The following is a 21,595-nucleotide window of genomic DNA, read 5'->3' on the forward strand; positions in this document are numbered from 1 at the left end:
AGGCAGTTATCAGACAGGATCTTTTCAGGGGTGGACTAGCAGCTTTGGAATCCCCACCCTGGGGAGATTTGCTAAGCCACTACTCTCCTTGTTTTAAACAGAACTCTAACAGCCCTATGCATGTCTATTCAGTAGGAGAGACTATTCAGTGGGGCTTGCTCCCAGGAAAACATGATAGGATTGTGGCCTTAAAAACTTATTTTGATGGATGTTAAGTGACTAGTTTTAATATAGATTTTTAGCTCTGTCTGCAGTTGGACTTTCTGCTTTATTGTTTAATTTCTTTACAAGTGGGATAGTCCCTATTAGAGGTACAGAATCTGCCATAATATGATGTGTCAGGCTGGAACCTAATAGAGTTCAGCCAAGCTGTTGTTTCAAGCCAGGATTGACCAGTCTCTAAGCAGAGAACTGAGGAGGGGACACATCTAGGCAGTCCCAATATCTTCCACAAAAACAAGGATTGTCTCTACTCATGTTTAACCAGACAGGGACACCACATAAAGCTTGGGGTACAGTTTTTGCCCTAAGGACTTTAAGTTCAGCTGGCACATAACTGTTGCCTCTGTTAAAATAAAATCTTATCATGGACTGGGCGGACAGCCAAGCTGCACTTGCTACAGCTTTCCTGTGATAAACCCAAGAGTGCTTATACTGGAAATTGATTCCCAAATATTTCAATTGCTTGACCTGTTCTATGGCATTACCTTTAAATTTCCAGGAAAACTTTTCCTATGTTTTGGCAAAAACCATTATTTTTTATTTATTGTAGTTCAATTGTAATTTGTGATTGTCCAGGTATTCTACGCAACTGTTAATCAGACGGATCAAACTTAGGCATATCTGGAAGATAATTACTGTGTCATCTGCATAAAGCAGTAATGGAATATGACGCGACTCAACTCTACGAGACTCAACTCTTCCACTCTAATTAGATGGGCTGCTAAATCATTTAGGAAAGGGATTAACCCATTTCTGCCCAGTGCACAGGTGTACACATTTGATCCCTGTTGCTTATACGCAATGTTGGACAGAAATGGCTTTTAAACAGGGTCAGTGCTATAATGCATCATTGCTTAACTCCCCTGTTGGTTGGGAACAATTGGGTCAAATCTCCTTTCCAGGATGTTCTAACCTGACAGAATGTGTCTGAATAGAATGTTCTTATGAACAAAGGGAGTCTTTTATCAATTCCTAACTTTTGCAGTTTAGCCCATAAGAGATCCCTGTCTACCAAATCGAAAGGCACCCTTTAAATCAAGAAAGATGGCATGCTGCAATAAGGTAAAGTTCCCACACGCAGAGCTTTTCTTGTGCACAAATACAATATGAATCATTGATCAAGCTTATTCTAGCCAACCACTGCAGTTTCAGCTTTTATGCAATCATAACAAATAAACTTGCATGTCTAGAAGAAACCCCTTAACATTAACACATGAGAACTGTTTTACGGTATTAGTTTTTACATCACTGCCAATCCAGCCATATATTCTAGAGCAGTGGTTCTCAAACATTTTAGCACCAGGACCCACTTTTTATGGTTGGTTGGCAACCTTCAGTCTCAAAAGACTATGGTATAAGCCTACAGCACCCGGTCTCCCATCCAAGTACTAACCAGGCCTGACCCTGCTTAGCTTCTGAGATCAGATGAGATCGGGCATGTGCAGGGTAACAGTTGCTTACTTCACTTTTTATAACGACACTCTATTAGGATCTGCCTAAGTTTACCAGACTTTAAAAAAAGGAGACCTAGAAAAAAATATTTTATTTATAAGTAATAATAACTAGAAAGAAAGATCCATAAACATTTATCTCTACATTTACACATGCTTGCAAACTGCAGGAGCTCAGCTCCTTGCAGGGCATTTAGCAGCTATAGTATCTAATTTTTGAATACCTTCAGGGCTTGAGGCAATTAGTTATTTGATCTTTCCATCACCCTTTGGCAATCCACCAGTGGGAACCCACAGTTTGGGAACTACTGTTCTAGAGACCAGTCAGAAATTGCAGCTAACACCTGACCTGCTCATTCTCTTCTGAAAATCTGAACAACATACAACTGGTTTACTAGCTCCAGAAAGCCCTCTGGGTCAGTCTCTTTCCCTAGAGCTGCTTTTAATTAGCTGAGGCTTACATTATCACAAAGTCTAGGAAAGAAACACCATGACACACAACCTGCTAATCAATTCTGCATCTTAAAATAAGATCATCAAGGAACACACACAATGATCAGAACCTTTTCATAAAATGAAGATGATGGTATAATAGGAATTTTTCATAAACATCTGATTTCAGTTATCTATTAAGTTAATAGCTAGAACCAGAATCGTCACTGATCTTTGTTTTCATGAAAACGTAGTTTGAAATTGGCTAGTCACTGCAATTGTGAAGAGATATGGAAAACATCTCTCTATCTGCTGACATGTATGTGACATCGCAGGTCTATTTGCCCAGCTACTGCCAGTAAATCTACAACTATTTAATTGGACTCTTACCATTCCTCCTGTGCATACTTTGCAGACCATATAACCTTCCCTTGGCCCATCAGGCCTTTAAGGTGAGATGGCTATAGTTTTCTTTAGGGGAGTGAAAGCTGGGGAGAATGGAGGAAGGGACCCTAGAGGAGGGTGTGATGATCTCTGGATTCAAGGAAAAAAGGGGACATGGAAACGAGCATAGTCTGATGTGTTTAGGAGGCTTACTAGTCCCTCTTGCTGCAGAAGAAATCTCTTCGAGGTGGGGGGAGGTCACATAGTGCAGTGACTCGAACTCAAGTCATGAAAATGCGTGATTTTTGCTGACTCAGTGATTAGTGAGTCAAGCGCATGGAAGTCTCTGAAAAAAACTTGAGTCAGGACCCCCCTGACTCAGCACTCAACTCCAGCCATGTTGACTTGAGCCTGCCTGTTTCTAATAATAATAATAACTTTATTTTTACCCCACCTTTTTCCCCGAAGGGACTCAAGGCGGCTTACAACAGGTTAAAACAGATTAAAAACATAATTTGAAACAAGTAAAAACATATTAACACATATCATAAAAACAGCAGTCAGATAAAAAATAGTCAGGTAAAAAGAGCATAGAGCAGAAGCAAATCATAAAAGAATCAGGCCTGTAAAAAAATATTAAAAGATTTTAAAAAGATGTTAAAAAGGCCGAGAACTCAGAAGGCTTGTTTAAACAGAAGGGTCTTCAGGCCTCGCCAAAAAGTCTCAAGAGAGGGAGCCATTCTTATGTCAAGGGGAAGGGAATTCCATAGCGTTGGTGTCACTACTGAGAAGGCCCTATTTCTTGCCACCACCCCACGTACCTCCCTAGGCGGCGGCACTTGCAAAAAGGCCTTCTCTGATGACCTAAGAGGACGAGCCGGATTGTACAGGAGTAGGCAATCTCTAAGATACCCTGGTCCAGAGCAGTATAGGGCTTTGAAGGTCAAAACCAGCACCTTGAATTGGGCCCGGAAACGAATGGGCAGCCAATGCAGCCGCTGGAGAAGCGGACTGACAGAGTCGAGCCACCTACCTCCAGTAACCACATGGGCCGCCGCATTCTGCACTAGTTGCAGTTTCCGAACCGTCTTCAAGGGCAGCCCCACATAGAGCATGTTACAGTAATCTAACTAGGGTTAGATTCTAGGGTTAACCTTGTGGGGTAGCATGCCAACAGCTAGCAGCAGGGAGTTCCAGCTGAGAGGCAGGAAAGGATTAATGCAGCAGTTTTCAAACTCTCAGGGAGAGTTTGAACTGCAGTAAGTCTTGGTGGGGGGGAGGGAGGCAGCAATGCAATCCCCAGGATCGAATCACTAACAGGGCTGTAGGGACTGGGATGCACTCACTAGTCCCTGCAGCAGCCATCCTGGGGTGTGGGGAGCCCTGTGCGAGCGTCTTCAATGATATCACCAATTAAAACTTATATAAAGTTCCCTATTAATGGTAACCATATAAAACCTGTAAACAATATCATTCATGCGCTGATGAACAAAGCATAACTGTCAAATACATATCAAACTTATGGCCTTTTTCAGTGGCATCTATTAGTAAAAGAGCTGCAAGTCTCACTGAAAAGTTCATTCCTTGTGACATTTCTCATGCAACAAATTATCAATGACATCTTTCTAGGGGTTGCACCAGCACAGCCTGTTTTACTCAAGTGTTCCTCAACTTTAACACCAACAACCAAGGATTTGGTACTAAAACTCAAGGATACTGTTCCTTACAGAGGATTTTTGTACAAGATTCAGGCTACACACAGTTGCCTGGGAGTAAGCCCCATTGACCATAATGGAACTTACTTCTGAGTAGACATGCATAAGATTGCACTGTCAGTCTCTACAAATATACCTTGCATGCTCCATACTGACACTTGCCAAAAAGTATGCCTTGTTATTCTTTTCTATACACAATCCAATCAGTGAGGCAACAAGCAAAACAAAAATATTACGAAAATCAAATAGCAGAGGATGAAACCTAAACAGGATTTAATCTAAATCCTAAATAATGGAAGCAAAACCAGGTGGAGCAGGGTCGGGGGGAAACAGAAGGAAAAGAAGTAAAATTCATTTTGTAAAACTAGAAGATTCCTAGTTTTTTTTTTAACTGTTTTTTCATCTATTTCTTATGAAAATAAACTGACCAGATCTTAACTACATAGAGCAGGAGAAGCTGGGAAGCATTAGATAGCCAGCCAGGCAAAGCTGAATTCATAGCTAGACCTCATTTTGCATTATGTTTGAACACTGTAGCCAAAATACACAGTTTGAATGATAAGAGTTCTAAACCGGTCTGTTGAACCTATTACAGAAATGTCTCTGTTCTTTCCTGCACCTGAATCCTTTCCCCTGCATAACACAATTAAAAAACAAGCAGATATTTCTCTAAGAAATGACTAAAATCTCCCTGAATGATGTAGCTCATTCTTTTCCAGGAAGGAAGCTGAAAACTCTAGACGTGCCTTGGAGAGAGGACAAGACATCATGACAGGCCAACAGCTTCCAGTTGTTCCAGGCTTGATCTTTCTTAATGCTATGACTATTGTGTTAAAAGGCATGTACAACCCATAACATGATTTCAGTCTGAATACTAGTTAGCCCCATAATCCCACAGATACATACGTTATTGTCAAAACTTCAGCAGTGATGCCATTCATGGATCCCACCCACTGTAACTTCAAGCAAGGCTGTGCAATCTCAATAGAGACATTAGGCAGACCATTCCACTTTGCATACTCACAGGTGAGGCACTGGGTTGAATGTTTTAATCGCCATCACATGGTTTTACTGCTGCTTAGGGCCCAACCCTATCCAATTTTCCAGAGTTGGTGTAGCTGTGCCAACAAGACCTGTGCTTCATCCTATGGGACGGGCATCACAGAGGTCTCCTCAAGGGAACATTTGTTGCTGCACTGCAGCTGCACTGGCGCTGAAAAGTTGGATAGGATTGGGCCCTTAAAGTAGTAGTTGACATAAGGCAGTTCAGATTAGGGGTGGTACATACCCTCATGACGATATACACCCTGGACACGTATTCTATGGGGCAGAATGTCATGACAAGGGGAAACATCTCCACACTTTTAATCATGTGGTGGAGGGGTTACTTGGAGATGATACTTTCATATCATCTATGAACTGACCCCATGCAAAACCTGGGAACAAGGGCTAATTTACAGGTGCACAGACACAATTTCAACTAGCTGCCTTTTTTCCTGCTTAGAACATACAGGTTACCTGAACTGTCAGATATCAGCACATGCCACAGTTTTCCACCCCAGTACTCAACCCACATTTGAAAGCACTATGACAGCACAGTCAACTACAGTATATGCAGAGTACACCTTTATTATGTTAAGCCTGTGCGAGATGGAAGTCCTTTAATTAATGCTAGCTGACAAAAGCCAGCACACTCTTCACTGGAGCATCTGCTTCTTTCAGCCAGCCCGCAGACAACTGTTCAGTGCCTGGAAATAATGCTGAGACCATAAGTATCTATGACAAAACTGCATAACATATATTCTTTAACCCTAATTGTGATAACAGCTTCCTCTCAGTGGAATTCAGTACTAATCTAAGATGAGCAACTAAATAAAACTAGATATGAAACACTGTCAGGCATAGGGACCCCAGCAGGCTCCATCTTTAGACTAGTAAAATAAGTGCCCCCCTCAAAAAATAATTACATGGTACGGCAGGCCGTGTATGTGGACTGCCAGATCCATAATAAATCCTGTAAACCTGATGTGAGGAATTTATCAAACATGTGGCAGGCCACAATTCAGTGGACCACTGCTTTACAATGGGTTAACAACTTTATGACCACTATGGACTATTCATAGTAAAGCCATGAGAGCCAGGGTGGTATAGTGGTTTAGGAGGTGGACTTAGACCTGGAAGATCCAGGTTCAAATCCCCCCTCAGCCATGAAGCTTCCTGGGTGACCTTGGGCCAGTCACTTTCTCTCAGCCTCACCTACCTCACAGTGTTGTTGTGAAGACAAAAGGAGGGCAGCAGCTGTGTACACCGCCCTGAGCTCCTTGAAGGGTGGTATAAAAATGTGAAAAATAAATAAAGCAAAGTTCATTATGCAACAAGTTATTAACTTTATGATGGGCTCACAATTGCAACCAACTAGATCCCATGGCTGATAGATAAGCCAATCAGCGATGTCAATGCAAGCATCTCAGCCAATAGCAGCATTTTTAACATTGTGGCTGTGTGTATGGAAGGAAGGATAAAGCAAATGCAAATGCAAACCTTCTAGTTAGTGTCTCAGTGGACAGCAGAATTTTTTGCATTGTGGCTGTGCATATTGAGGGAGGGATACAGCCTGGTAATTTGTGTTTTATAATTACAACATTGTATAATTGTGATAATCATGGTCCCTAAAGAGTGCAATAGGCACTTTTTAAACAATCTTTTAGAGAGCTTAGTTCTGGGGCAGAAACTTCAACTACTGAGAGAATGAATTACCAAAAAAGAAAGTTTCACATTACATGATTTTCACCATATACTGGTGTCTCCAGAACAATTATTAAGCAGGGATCCACTATATATGGCTAGCACATCATCCTAGTCTAGAGATCACCTACAGGCCCATTAATCTAAAGCAGGGGTGCCCAAACCCTTGTGGCCCTCGAGGACTCCTAATCTGGCCGTCAGGGTGCCCCCAGTCTCCAATGAGCTTCTGGCCCTCTGGAGACTTGCTGGAGCCCGCGCTGGCCTGATGCAACTGCTCTCAGCGTGACGGCCAACTGCTTGACCTCACGCGTGAGCTGTGGGAAGAGGGCTCTCTCCACTGCTTGCTGTTTCACATCTGCAATGCAGCAGCAAAGGAAAGACTGGTCATGCTTTGTGCAAGACCTTTTATAAGCCTTTATTGCAAGACCTTCATTCATTCATATAAGTTCCATCTCTAATATATTCATTTATGTAAATTTATTCAAATTTGAAATGTAAACTAATTCTTTTATTTCCAGCCCTCGATACAATGTCAGAGAAATGATGTACCCCTCCTGCCAAAAAGTTTGGACATTCCTGATCTAAAGACACTGTGAGGATTTCCACTGACATGCACAACTTGGCAGGAACAGGAAAAGAAAAATCCTGAGCACAGCACATAACAAGAACCATATAAGTATCAAATGACTAAATCTAGTCCCTAAGGGCCAACATACTTATGAAGTCACCAGTTGCTGCATTATGTTTTGCCTCTTACTGGCACTCTGATTATTTATTTATTTATTTCCCTTTCAAGATCATTGTTCCTACATCATGGCTAGACGGTTGGCTACATATAGCCAGTACTATAGTGTAGTTTGAGTCTAGATCAGGGATGTCAAATATAAGGCCCACAGGCCAGGTATGGCCTGCAGAAGCTCTTTATCCAGCCCCTGTGATAATTGAGCTCTCCCATCACCACCATCAGCTGCTCTCAGCGAAGTGACGTATCGGCAGAAGCAGCACTGCTGAAAGACTGGCACAGGAAGAACCCAATTATACTGGCCACCCTTTCAGCATTGCCACTCCACCTGAGGTGTCACTACTGAAAGGGCAACCTGCATAATAACTGGGCTGTCCCAGTGTCACTCAGCAGCACTGCTTCCACCAAGGCGCTGGAAGGGAGAGGTGGAAGGAGGCCTCAGAAAGCCAGGAATGGTGTGGAAGAAGAAGATGACCAAGACAGTTAAGAAAGGAAGAAGGGAGAGCTGGGAGCCAGGGTGCTGAGAGAGCTCAACAATCACGCAGATTGCCCTTTCAGTAGCGCTACTTCTGCTGAGGCACCACTTTGAAGAGCACCCCTCACTTGCTGAGCTGTGAAGTAACGCCTATGCAGAAGTGGCTCTGCTGAAAGAGCAGCCCATGTGATAATAGGGCTCTCTCATATCTTAAAAATATGATCAAGATTTGCACATTTTCTCTCATTTGCAGCTAACGGGTTTGTGAGAAAAAGTGCTTATTTCTGATCATCACCTTTTTAATGATGTCAGTTCCTGTTTAATGACATCATTTCTGGCCCTCAGTAGGCACCATGAATGCTACTTGGTCTGCTGCACGAAATGAGTTTGACACCCTGATCTAGACGTTTTAGCCAGGGTGGGGCTGTTATGGTTTTGCTGCTTGTAAGATTTTCACCTGCAATGGTGAAATTGCCAGGTAACAGAGAAGGGGCGGACAAAGAACAGATATGAGAGAGAAAGAGAGGTGGTAGTTAGAAGAGTAACCTCATAAGAGACTGTGAAAACTGTGATTAGGAGGTGATGAGAAAAGAGTGGGGTTGGGGGATAGGAATGGGATGCGTGGAGTCAGGCGGGAAGGAGCAAGAGTAGGGCAAGATAGTAGAGCAAGATATGAGGATTATATGTATGGAACAGAGAGAGACAGGCAAGAGAGATGGCATAGGGGTGCAAGGCAGGGCCTCTGAGAGGAATTTTATCAGGGGGTACAAAGTTTCCTTTGGGCCCCTTCTCAAAGGGGGAGGGGGTGAAACAGAGTGGGGGTGGCAATGGAGGTGGGCAGAATGGGAGCCAAACAGGCAGGGGGAAAGTGGCAACAGCCAGAATAGTCTTTGCAGCCCAGGTCTACCAGTCTTCCCAATACAGAGCTCAGGTCTACCTGCCTGCCCGGTGCTGGCAACTAGATATAGTAATACGAAAACGAAACACACTCCTAAGTCTCTCTAAAACCTTTCCAATACAGAAAATCATTGCAGGAGATTAGTATCGTTGTATTTAGGCTCACACTAGAATGGAAAGTGTCCTGTGTGTACCAAAACTTGCTTCTGCAGCAGCTGTAGTCCCGCAGCTGTGTCGCTGAACTACTCTACACTCCTTCCTGGTAAGCGAAATCACAAGCCAAAGAGCTACTGCAGCAAGAAAGTTTCCTCCCACATGTGACACTGTTAAGTAATGTATGCATTCCCGGGCCTGGTGTGTAAGGCTTATGGCAGTAGTCGCCGTCATGTGCACACAGTAATGACCCCAGCATCCCACGTGGGCAGTGAGTCTGGGTGAGATTGGAGAATGGAAGATCCCAGGAAATTTCTGGGCCTCCTCCTTTGGCTCCTGGGTCCCCTTTCTGATCCAGGGCCTGGGTAAAAATTACCCCCTTTACCCCCCTCTCCTAGGCCCTGGTGCAAGGCAATTCTCCCATGGAAGCATTGATGGGGGCAATGTGTGCACAGCCTATCAGCCAAAATGCTGGCTGCAGATCTCCAAGATCTTTAGATATTTAGAACAACCTCTGTGGTAACAGACCAGCTTTGAAAGCTAGAACTCATTCAGAACTTTTTAATTACATGAGGGACTACTGAAAATAATTAAATCACTTAAGAAGATCAGATACAAAACTCAGATCCAGAATCTAGAATAGTCCCACTGTGGTGGATCGCCCGCAGCAGTACTGCACTCCAAATATAGTCAGAAATTACAGGATCAAATAAATACAATTACAGTGTTTCCTCAGCGAGAACCATATACTGGTTTACAGAAAAGTATCTCAAAACAGGCAACAGCAATTAAGCAAAACAAGAAAACTGAAAATAAATCATATTGCTGGTCAAGGAGCACCTGTTTCCTTTCCTACAACTTAAGCTGGTTCCCTCTGCAGCTGCAGCTTCCAGGGAGGCAAAAGTGCCACGCCTGCTTCCTAAATCCCATATGACTCAGAAGGCAGGCAGCCCCTAAACTGGCTCTTCTTCCTGGAAAGTCTTAGGGCAAGCTCTGCTATGCCACACCTGCAAAACCTCCTGATAAACACAGGGTAATTCACTGGCAGCCTGCTGTAAGAAATGACAGATTCATTAAAGAGAAAAGGAAGTCAATTCAATTTTCAAGCAGAAAATTAAGTAGGAGGCAGTATTTCCTACTTACATTCATAATCAGAATTTATAATTCATTTTACTAACCATTAGAGCCCAGGAAAATCAAATGTTGTTGCATCTGGCAAATCTCGTAGGATCATATAAACAAGCAATTACTGTCACCCACAATCTGACTACAGCACCAGCTAGCATCTGCCTGGTCCACCTCTCATTGAGGCACCACATGTACACAAGCCTCAACGTACCTATAACAGCACAAGTTCAGATAGCCATGTTTCTTTAACCATCTCAGGGCCCAATCCTATCCAGCTTTCCAGTGCCGGTGCTGCTGCAATGCAGCCCGGCGAGGGAATAAATGTTCCCATACCTCGTGGCGGCCTCCATAACTACCCTCCCACCACAGGATGCTGTGCGCACCCCATTGGTGCAGCTACCCCAGGGCTGGAAAGTTGGCTAGGATTTGGCCCTCAGTCAGCTTGGCCACTTGAGTGGTATGAGTAAGGGTTTACTACGCACAGGTAATATCTGAGCAATTTAAAAGAAAAAAGAAAAACAAACACCAGGCAGCTAGCTCATGTACCCACCATAGAACCTATGGTAAAAGAAAGAAAAGTAACCACAGCATGCTCATCTTTTTGCTTCCGAGTCCTACCTATATTTTAACGTTCTTTACAATGCAACAGAGATGACACATTCCTATAAACACTAGGAAAACCATACCCAAATGATTCTCCAACTCTCACCTATACAGTAAATTGGATACTGCCAGATCCAAATTAGGGACAAAATTAAAGAAAAAGAGAGAGATCATAACCCTGTTCAGGCATTATGCCTCAAAGTGCGGAGGCGGTAAGCAGGAGTGCTCTGAACAATCCCATCCAGGTAAAGAACACAATTCTTCCCAAATGGCTTTTGATAAAAACTTGCAAGGCTAGTTTCCAATGACAGCTCCTAGGGCTTTTCCACACAATCAGTTCCAACCACTTTCCTGTCTTCACTTGACAATCTTGCAAGCAAAATGGGCATGATTCTGTATTTCTTTAGACCGTTGGAGAATAATCCTAGTTTCACCTCACAAGAGCCTTTCTTACAGTGCAGGAGCACACAGCCTCCAAATAATTCAAAACCAATCTGAAAGTGAAAGAAGGTTGTGACAAGGCACAGTCGGGGCAGGGGTAGAATTCTGTCATTCATCACAAGTCACATTGAATCCTATAACAAATAAGGGGATGGGTAACTATGCCATATAGGGCTTGCAAGAGAACAAAAGGAGCTACCAAGGGAGAAAAATCACAATTTACCATCAGGGAAATCCCCAGAATGCACCATAACTTTTGAAGAAAGAAAGATATCAATGTGATATAAATATTTTTGTATTTTGGATTATTCTTCAGAAGAATAGCCATACCTGATATTGTAAAACAAAACAAACCCCTGGCGCCAACAAATTTGATCTGGTTTTTATTATGAAAGTCAGCAGCCATGATCCAAGGCTTGCTATAAGCATCTAAGCCAGTGATTTTTAACCTTTTTGGTCTCACGGCACACTGACAAGATACCAAAATTGTCAAGGCACATCATTGGCTTTTGCACAATTGACAAGGCACACCAAGCTGTTGGTGGGGGGGCTCACATCTCCCAATGGCCCTACTAATAAATGACCTTCCCCCAAAACTCCCACAGCACAGTTACAGACCATTTGGATCACATCAGTGTGCCACGGCACAGTGATTGAAAATGGCTGATCTAAGCACTTCCAGAACCGCCCTCCCCTTCTCCAGTTGCAGCTCCTTGTGATACAATGTCAGAGGTTCTCTGATGTTCAAAAGAAGTGAGAAGTAACTTTTGGGACAGCATGGAAGCCAAGTATGGAAGAAGGGAGGCATCCGAAGCCGCAACTACATACTGTACACTGCATCTCCCTGACCACCTGCATTCTTTTTCTAAAGTCCCTGTAAGTAAGATAACTTCCAAAAAGCTATCATAAACATTTTAAATTCTATTTCTTCTGATGCAGATTGAAAAAATATTCTGACTTTGTTAGGGTTAACAAAGGGTTAAACAAACAATAAAAGGGTTAACACAGTCAGTGGCAGATCATCAGGAATACTATTATAGCAAATAAGCTGTTAGCCAGTCAAAATTCCTGTAGTGCAGCATTCTTTTGAATGTTTTGAGACAATGGTTGTTTCCTTTTTGTTCATGACATAACAATTTTTGAACTGAAGACTTCATCTGCTTGGAATCAAGGTGGTGATATTTTATTAACACTATCTGCATTTTGTTTGAAGAGAGTTTTCATCCATTATTGACATGCATTATTCATAAACTGAGTTAAACCACCAAGAAAACAAAAGGTTAAAAAAAATGGTGAGAGGCTGAATTGCAGTAAGAATTAATAAGGCTTTATGAGGTTACTGAAAGAAAATGAAACTCTGAATTTCCTTATCTGAATGATAATGCTAACATAATAGCAATAATATAAAACACCAGCAGTTTAAAATCTTGAAATTCATTTATGAGACCTAATTCAGGGTCAAACTCTGTTTAAATGCATAGCTTGAGTCTTCCATGCAAAAATAGCATGTACTGCAGGCCCAATTCTGATCAGGACTGCAGTACAGGGGGAAGAGGGTTTTAACTCTTTCCTCTTCCCCGCTCACAAGCTCTGTTAGGGGCCAGAGAGTTATAGTCAGCATGGAAGATACTGGCAGTGCATTCCCAGATATGTTCACTCAGAAGTCCCACAACATTCAACGGTGGGCTCAGTGTAAGTGTGCTGCCAGAGTTTTTTAAGCCAGTAAAGCCTTAACAGTTCCAAGCACATGTTGTTTTATTTTGGGAGAATTCTACAGCAAGTTAGATTAATACTGGATGGATGGATGGAATCCTGCTACCCCATGTTCACCACATAAGTTTGTATGATAACTAATACTAAAAAAACACTATTTCTTCCACAATGTCTCTTCAGATGGTCACACCTTGTAGGGACCACCCCTCAACCTAGTGGTTTTCAAACTCTTTAGGAGAGTTTGCACCGTTATAAGTCATTGTGGGGGAGGGGGAGGCAGCGACGCAATCCCCAGGATCGCTCCGCTCAGGAGGGCTGCAGGGACTGGGATGCACTCACCAGTCCCTGCAGTAGCCTGCTGGCTGTGCAGGCAGTCCGGCACAAGCCCTATACTGCCCGGCACAAGTGGAGCTCCACTTTCACTTCTAACGAGTTGGGAGCCCTGCAGGCGCTCACACAGAGCTCCCCGTACCCCATGATGGCTGCTTCAGGGACTGGTGAGTGCATCCCAATTCCTGCAGCCCTCCTGCGCGGCACGATCCTGGGGATTGCATCACTGCCTCCTCCCTGCCTCCCTCCTGCCCCCGCCCCTTAAGGGGAAAGAGGCCAGGGCCTTCAGGCTGGGGCATTGCAACGCCCCAGTTTGAATACCACTGCCTCAACCTCTTATTATTTGGCAGGGAGAAGCTTTGCACAAAGTAATATGAATCTGGAATGAACAATAGAGAAATAACAAATGGATAAAAGAGAATCACCTACCATTTCCTGCACTACTCCCAATGATATTCCAAGCAGGTGGAATAGCTTCATGAGCCAGAGCTAGCATCAGGTCATTATCCAGTGACTGAAAATCTTCTGCCGTTAAACCGAACCGACTGAGAAGTGTGTAGTGACTAGAAGTGGTGAGGCAATTGGTTTGGCTCACCAGAAAACAGGCTAATTCGGAAGCTATGTCCTGCTTGTAAGCAACACAGGAGAAGCCCAAAGTCACAGTGACACCTTCTTTTGTGTACATAACTGCAGAGACAGAAACATCTTCTTGTTCTCCGTGAGCTAAAAAGTACAAGAAATATTTGCCATTCATTCCCAGTTCGTTTTCATGTAAGGATATATATCTTTCTATTCTCTCTTAAAAGCCATACATCAAACTTACATTATTAGCTTTCTTTCTTTCCAGTCACCCTAAATCAAGGCTCTGTGAAGAATACAGGCAGCGTATTGCCTAAAACATCAATTGTGCCAATATTGCTGCCATTGCCACGCATCTCACACTAGCTGGCGTGTGAGAGTGAAGAGCTAGGACTGGGCCACCACTGGTTTGAATCATCTCATCATGAAACTCAGTGGGTTATCTTGGGTCAGTCACTGTCACTCAGTGGAAAGTACAGGTGGGCCCACTGTATCTGCAGATTCGGGCCCATGGATTTCAGTATCTGCAGGCCCCTGAACCCATGGGGCCTAAACCCTAAACTGACCCTCTGGAGGGTGTTCTGCGGGCTGGGGGGGCCACGCACAGTCTCCCCAGCCCTTAGAACATCATCTGAAAGTGAGGGGAGCACAGCTCCTATTACAGGGCCCCCGAAACCTGCGGGTTTCATGATCCGTAGGTTTCCTTATCTGTGAGAGGTCCTGGAATGGAACTCCCATGGATAATGAGGGTGCCCCTATACTTCTCACAGTTACAGTGAAGATAAATTTGTGGGGACAGGTGCTTCTTGGAGGAAAGGTAACATTTAAAAGTAATAAATAATGCTACAGAGCCTCCTTGCCCATGTGACAGCTTGCCCCGTGCAGCAGCAGCAAGCAGGGAGCACAATTCCACAGGCAGCAAGAGTGTCACAAAAAGAGTAACTAGCTGCTGAAGAGCTATTGCTTCTCCAATAACTCCCTGTGCTGCCTTTGACTTCCATTGTAACAACCATCAAAACATCAGATTTCATGGCAACCTCCCCACCCTGCAAAAAAAACCACTTTGGAGAATGAAAAAGACAACATAATGTAGCATGACTACAACACTGACCTGGAATAATTGATTCAAGGGTGCTCTCAGTAACATACTTCGCAAAAACCACATGTCTCTGTGTTGAGCCACTGTAAACAAAGTAAAATTCAGCATCTTCAGAGACAATTTTGTCAAATTTTCCATATGCAGTGATCTGTCCCTGAAAAATGAACACAGTTTTGTTGAGTATGTCTCCTGTCACATGATAGAAGCTCAACAGCGCAAGCCTAGGCATGTTTACTCAGAAGTAAGCCTCACTGTGTTCAGAGGGCATTACTCCCAGAAAAGTATATATATACATACAGGATCATATATATATGTATGTATATACATACAGGATCACACTACCAGTTTAGTTTCATTTTGGCACCACATCATTTTTCTCTCTACATTGAGGATGCAAAGTAAGCCAAAGGACGCATCTTGCAATGCTTACTCATATGGGGGTCTACTCAGAAGTGACCAAGTCCCATGAAATTCAAAGGAACTTGCTCCCAGGAAAGTGTGCCAAAGGTTGCAACTTAAAGTTCTACATATTTTCATTGGAACAGTTAAGCACATCCTTTAAACTTTTCTAAATCAACACTATTATCAATGAGATTAATTCCTATGCCTGCAGTTCAAAGCAGAATTTAAAAGTGTTACTGGATAAAAATAAGGAATTAATTCAGCTCATACAATTAGGTATGATGCTTTTCTTTTGTTAACACCATAATGCAGCGGTTCTCAAACTGGTGAGTCAAGACCCACCACTTCATGTAAAGCTTCCCCGTCCCTTTAAGGGATGGGGGAAGGCCCATGTTTGCAAAGGGGAGCGAAGGGGGTGTTTTTACTTACTATGGACATCTGCAAGCAAGATGTGGAGAGTGCTCAGTGCTCCCAGAGTGTTAGAATGTTGAGAAACTGTGCATGCAAATCACTTCCAGTTTGCAGGAGGTGGTTTACGAGCACTGTTTCTAAACATTTTAACACTTGGGGAGCCCTGTGGAGGGCTGTGCGGGGCTCCCCTCACTTCCTGCTGCTTGCAGATGTCCAAAGTAAGTCAAAGCACCCCGTTGCCCCCCCTCCCTTAGCAACACAATCCCAGGGATCACATCGCTGCCCTCACCTCTCCCTCACAAAGACTTACTTAGGGAGTAACACTCCCTAAAAGTTTGAGAACCATTGCCATAATATATCAAACAGACTTATAGCACAATCCTATATACAAGTTTGCTCAGAAGTAAGTACCACTGTCTTCAGCGGGGCTCATACCCAGGAAAGAGTGCATAGGACTGCAGCCTTAATTCTTCCAAAGTGGTTTACTGATACATTCACTCTTTTGAATGTATGCTAGTTCATACATGCATCAACCCACACATTTCCTAAGTAACTGAAATTAACAAGCCAAGGCAAGCCCTCCAAGCAAAACTTTCAAAGGAGCACAGTAAAGCGGTTTTTAAAGGAGGGGGGGGGGGTTAGAAAACAATAACAAAGCACTGACACATTTTAGGGAGGAAATTTACACAACTGTTTCCTTAAGTGAAGAAGGCTTGCTTCACTAAAGTTCTTGGCTGCTACAATTTCTTTTAACAGAATTGTCATACAGTGACTCAAGCAGCCTGTTATGGAAAACAAATTGCATCTTTCACATTTCAATAGCAATCTACCTGAACAACAGTTCTCCTAGGTGAATTAGAACAGGGCTTTCATTCTGCTGAGGCAAAACACCAAATTACAACTCAGTTTTCACATAACACATAGCAGGTGTAACACAATGGCTAAGAGAATGAGCAGCACATCAGAACTTCCCTGGTTCAAATCTCACCTATAACATGAACTCACTATTTGGCCTTAGGCCAAGTCACTACCTCTCAGCCTCAGCTCCCCAGCTGCAATAGGATAATGTCCTCATCGTACAGAGTTGCTGTAAGGTTAACATCAAGATAATGAATGTGAAGTGCACAGAACACCCGAAAGTGCTGGGCAAGTGTTAAAACAATGTTATAGTCGATCCAACACCACACAGCACTTACTGCTGCAGTTTCATGCATGAGGCAAAACACACCAATACATCCTGATGTATGTCTATCCTCATATCATTTACAAAAGAGGCCAGAGAGGGTCTGTCCTCCTTCCATTTTGTACCAGCCCTCTGAGCTACTTTGTTTTTTAGAAGACCATAGTGGGGCTTGGTTTGAGTAAAATTGAAGGGGGAGAGACAAGATGGGGTTTGTGAATTTCATGAGGAACTTCTTTTCCTTCCACAATCTGAACTCTGTCTTTATCTCTAATAACTCACTGTGTTCAATGGAACGATCAAGTTCCAACCATCTCCTTGCACCTCCCCAGGAATATTTTGTTAGGGAAAACGTGTGACATCACATCACTGGACTCACAGCTTCCCTGCCCCTTACAGCAGCTGCCAAAGAAGAAGGGTGGGGAGGCAAGGAAATGGAGCTCAACGATGTGGTGTCATGTGCCTTGTTTAATTAAGCACTGTCAAGGAGATAGGGATCAGTGGCAGCCACAGGTTCCTTGTAATATGTATTTGGGCCCGAGGCCGTTGTGTAAGATGGTCAAAATGTTGCAGTAAGATGCAATGTGCTGATGACAGTTATATCTATGCTTTTCATCCAATCCAGGTCTTGCAATCTCAATGCTTATTTGGTGTCTGACTGTGAAAGGGGGACAAGATGCAAGCGAGCTAGCCAATGATGCATTAGACAGGCCTGGAAATGGTGGCTGACACAAGTTCTATGAACTGTGGTTATGAGGCAAGGTTAAGCCTCCCCGGTCTCTCATTTCTTGATGCGCCCCTGGACCTGAATGCCCAGCTGCAGTAGTCAGGAGTGGTTTTCACCAAATGGGATTCCAGGTAATGGCGGGCGTTTTGTGCATAAATGCCTGCTTTTCCCTTATTTTTTGTAAGAGATCCAAACAGCTTTTCTCAGTGAAGGACTTCGTTTCCAGTACAGTTTGAGCCTAGTTATCTGGGGAACTTTCATCCACGGATCTAGTTCAACACGGGTCCCCTACCCACGCTGACCCATATTTGTCCCAACCTGAAGCCTCCAGAGGCAACCAGAGCTGTGGTGCCTCTGTATCCACAAGGGATCAGTTTCTGGACTTCTGTGGATACCAAAACCACAGATCATGCAATCCATGGTTTCTCAGCCCACTAGGGTTCCGAACATGACCAGAGCCTTGCTCCGGTCACCTCCAGAGGCCCTTCTGAGGTCCACAGAGGCTGTACACAGAAAAACCACAGATTTCATTATCTGTATCCATGGGGGTCTGGGAAAGGATCCCCTGCAGTACCCCCTGTACATCCAATTTTTCCCATAAATTAGTGACAATTATGAAGTTGACAAATAATGGACTTATAAATATGAATGTGCATTGTTCATAATGAGTGTTTTTGAGTCAGGTACCTTACCCTGAAATTCTTACTGCTTTGGCAATTAATTACAAGGCATATTCTGAGCTGGTGCTGCCCCACTTTTATGCCTTGCAGTCAGACCCTTTAAGGTTGTTCGCTGCTGATGGTGCATACTTAGAACACAATTCGTTTATCACTTACAGAAGTTCTCTTTTTAAGGGCATTCAGCTCTAGAACTTGCAAGATACACACCTGGTTATATTTACTTAGATGACTTTAGTGCCTGTTGGCAGCATTCCTGAACATGCCTCATCCTATTCTAGCCAGCCCCTAGCAAGCCCTATTAGTGGCTTCTCAAGGTAAGACCACACAATATAGTGTACTGTAAATACATTTTTTTATATATTTCACAAAATTTTCACTACTGATAATAGTGATGTTGAACTTAAAAACAAAACAACTTACAAACAGAGCCCTGAAGCCTAACCTTTCCTTAAGGGGGGGAACTTCTGTACTTGATCTCAGTGAGAAACTGTCCTTCCTTCTTGTTAGCTGCATTTTAGTCCAAGTTTAGTATGTACATTGCTGGGGACTTCCCAATACTTGAATCATTAATCCCTAACAAGCACATGCACCAGAATCTCACCTATGCTGTCAGCAACCAGCATCAGACTCTAGACTGTTCACTCCCCCAACAAGCACTGCAATGCACATATATTCCTTTACCAACCAAAAATGCTGAATAGCTGTCTGCTGTGATGAGCCTGTTCCCCTCTCCCATTAAACAGGAACCTGACAAAATGCCACTGGCAAACCGTTCTATAAGAGTCAGATCTGCTGAGCAACCACTATGACTTTCCATTCTAAAGGACAAGCTACTATCATTTATCACATGTGACCCTGCCTTGAACCCAGTTTGAAAGCTATAACTGGTACTGCAACTTGCCACCTAACAGGGTTGGTTCAGTGACAGCACATTACACTAATGTTCCAGAGTCTGTAAATGTCATCTGTTCAGGACCAAGGTGCATGTTCTCCATCTACTATTTTTGGTGTGAAAATGGGAGGCCTAAACATTTCCTGAAAAACCCCCAAAGGCTTTGTTTTCACACAAGTTCAGAGCTGTTGGCAGTCCAATCACCTGCAATGTCAATACCATTGTCTTTTTGAAGATCAGCCCTTCCGCCTAAGAGTGATGTCTTTCACACAGCCATTCAGATCTGGATATGTAACATCGCCCAAGCACAAACAAAGTTGAGAGAGAGAGAGAGAGAGAGAGGAGGACATTGCCAAAAAGGGGAGGATAAAGAGATCACTTCTTCAGTTTCAGGGAGCCCTGCAAACAGTCTCTCTCCTAGAGAGTTTGAAAACCACTGGCTTAACATATGGAAAAATAACCTAAGATTTCCTTAGAGGGGACAGACTCCGCAATCATCCAATCTTTGCAGCTACCATACTACACCACAGGTCTGTGACATGAACTTGCTCAACCTCTCAGACCTCTGATGTGTTCCAGCACATTACAAAACATTTAGGTGATGCATTTCCATAATGGCTTCCCATAGACATACCCTACTGATTGACCTATGACCTTTCTTCTCCTGTAAGAAGCTGTAGAATGGAGCCATAACACCACACAACAAATCCAAATATTTTACATCACCAGCATGATTCAAATTAGAAATCAGAAGACAAAATTGAAATATGATTTATATTAAATTCAGTGCAAACAATTCCAGATTACAAACATCTCTGCTTATAGAAGGATAATTAATGAATGCTGGCACCTGGGATCTAAGCAATATTTAAATAAAGCCTTTCATAATTAGTGTAACAGTTCCTGGCCTGGAGGTGACAGCTAACTCCATTATGTTAATCTGACACTCCCTTGCACCTGGGATCTACTTTCTCCCACACCTCTTTCAGTCCATCATTCCTGTGTTAATACTTGGGTAAAAACTTCTGAAGCCTAGGTATGAGTGATCCACACTGCCATTTTACATGAGACCCACAATTTTGACAATGGGACTGGAAGCCAAGGAGCTGAAGGATTCCATCAGGCCTTCAGAGCAGACTGCCTGGCTAAAATAGGTCCCTATTCCACATGGAATATGGAATTCCACATGGAAGTTGCCATATTCCCATTTGACATGGAAGTTGCCATATGAAAATTGGGGAAAGTTTCAAAACTTGTGACACAGAGAGGTCTGTTATCCAAAGTGAAAAAGTCAAAAATATCACTGGGTGAGCACAAGCATTCAGGCTAGCCTAAAGTAGCTTTTATCATCCCAGTTCCTGGTGAGGCTGATAACATGGTTCCCTATACAATCCAGATACTGATGCAACAGCACCCAGGGAGGAGAAGGATGGAAGGATCAAGAAGGAAATGAGAAGGAGAAGCCATTGTTGTGGAGTCTCCTACTTCACCATTTAAATGTAAGTTGCAACCTGGCAACCTTATAGCTTCCTGCCGTAGTTCTCAATTGCCCACAGGGTCCTCCCCAAAACAGGTTCTTGCCATACCTGTTCTAACCTTGCCCTCCTAAGCTAGTTCTGTACCTCCTCAACATTTCTTCAAGCCCAAAGACAGACTTTCCTGGGTAGCTATCTGAAGGACTGCCATCTCTCACAAGAACATGGCTGATTATTAAGATACATTGTTTTATTTATTCATCTGGGCATTTATTTGCCATCCTTCCATCTTCCAAGAGGCCCTCAAAGCAGCTCATAAGTGGTTAAAAACACAAAGCACATCATAATCAAAAACAACATAAAACAATCAACTAAAAACACAATACAGTGAGAATTATTTAATACACCATTGCCTGGGGGGTTTAAACAGGGCCTATGAGAGGAATTTTAGCAAGAGGTACAAAGTTTCTTCTGGGCCCCTTCCCAAAGGGGAAGGGGGGGCAATGGGGGCAAGCAGAACAGGGAGGGGGAATAGGGCCTGACAGCCACAATAGTCTTTGGAGCTCAGGTTTACTAGGCTTCTTGATGCAGAGTCCAGGTCTACCCAACCATGCAGCACTAGCAGCTAGATAAAATAATATAGAAAACCAAACATACTCCTAAGTCTCTCTAAAATTTTTGAAATACAGAAAATGGATTGCAGAAAATAAGCATTATTA

At 43.2% G+C, this 21,595-nt stretch overlaps 1 protein-coding gene across 1 annotated transcript in view; it reads right to left on the reverse strand.

The window, feature by feature from the left end:
- The window catches only part of ARHGEF28 (Rho guanine nucleotide exchange factor 28), a 139,008-nt gene that overhangs the window by 85,870 nt on the left and 31,543 nt on the right, over window positions 1-21,595 (reverse strand). The window contains exons 2-3 of the mRNA XM_066612545.1: window positions 15,122-15,263; window positions 13,861-14,154 (exon numbers count right to left, since the gene is read on the reverse strand). Coding sequence (XP_066468642.1) covers window positions 13,861-14,154; window positions 15,122-15,263 — 436 coding nt within the window. The remainder of the gene's footprint in view (window positions 1-13,860; window positions 14,155-15,121; window positions 15,264-21,595) is intronic.

Source organism: Tiliqua scincoides, chromosome 2 (assembly GCF_035046505.1).
Source record: "Tiliqua scincoides isolate rTilSci1 chromosome 2, rTilSci1.hap2, whole genome shotgun sequence".
Classification (NCBI taxonomy): Eukaryota; Metazoa; Chordata; class Lepidosauria; order Squamata; family Scincidae; genus Tiliqua; species Tiliqua scincoides.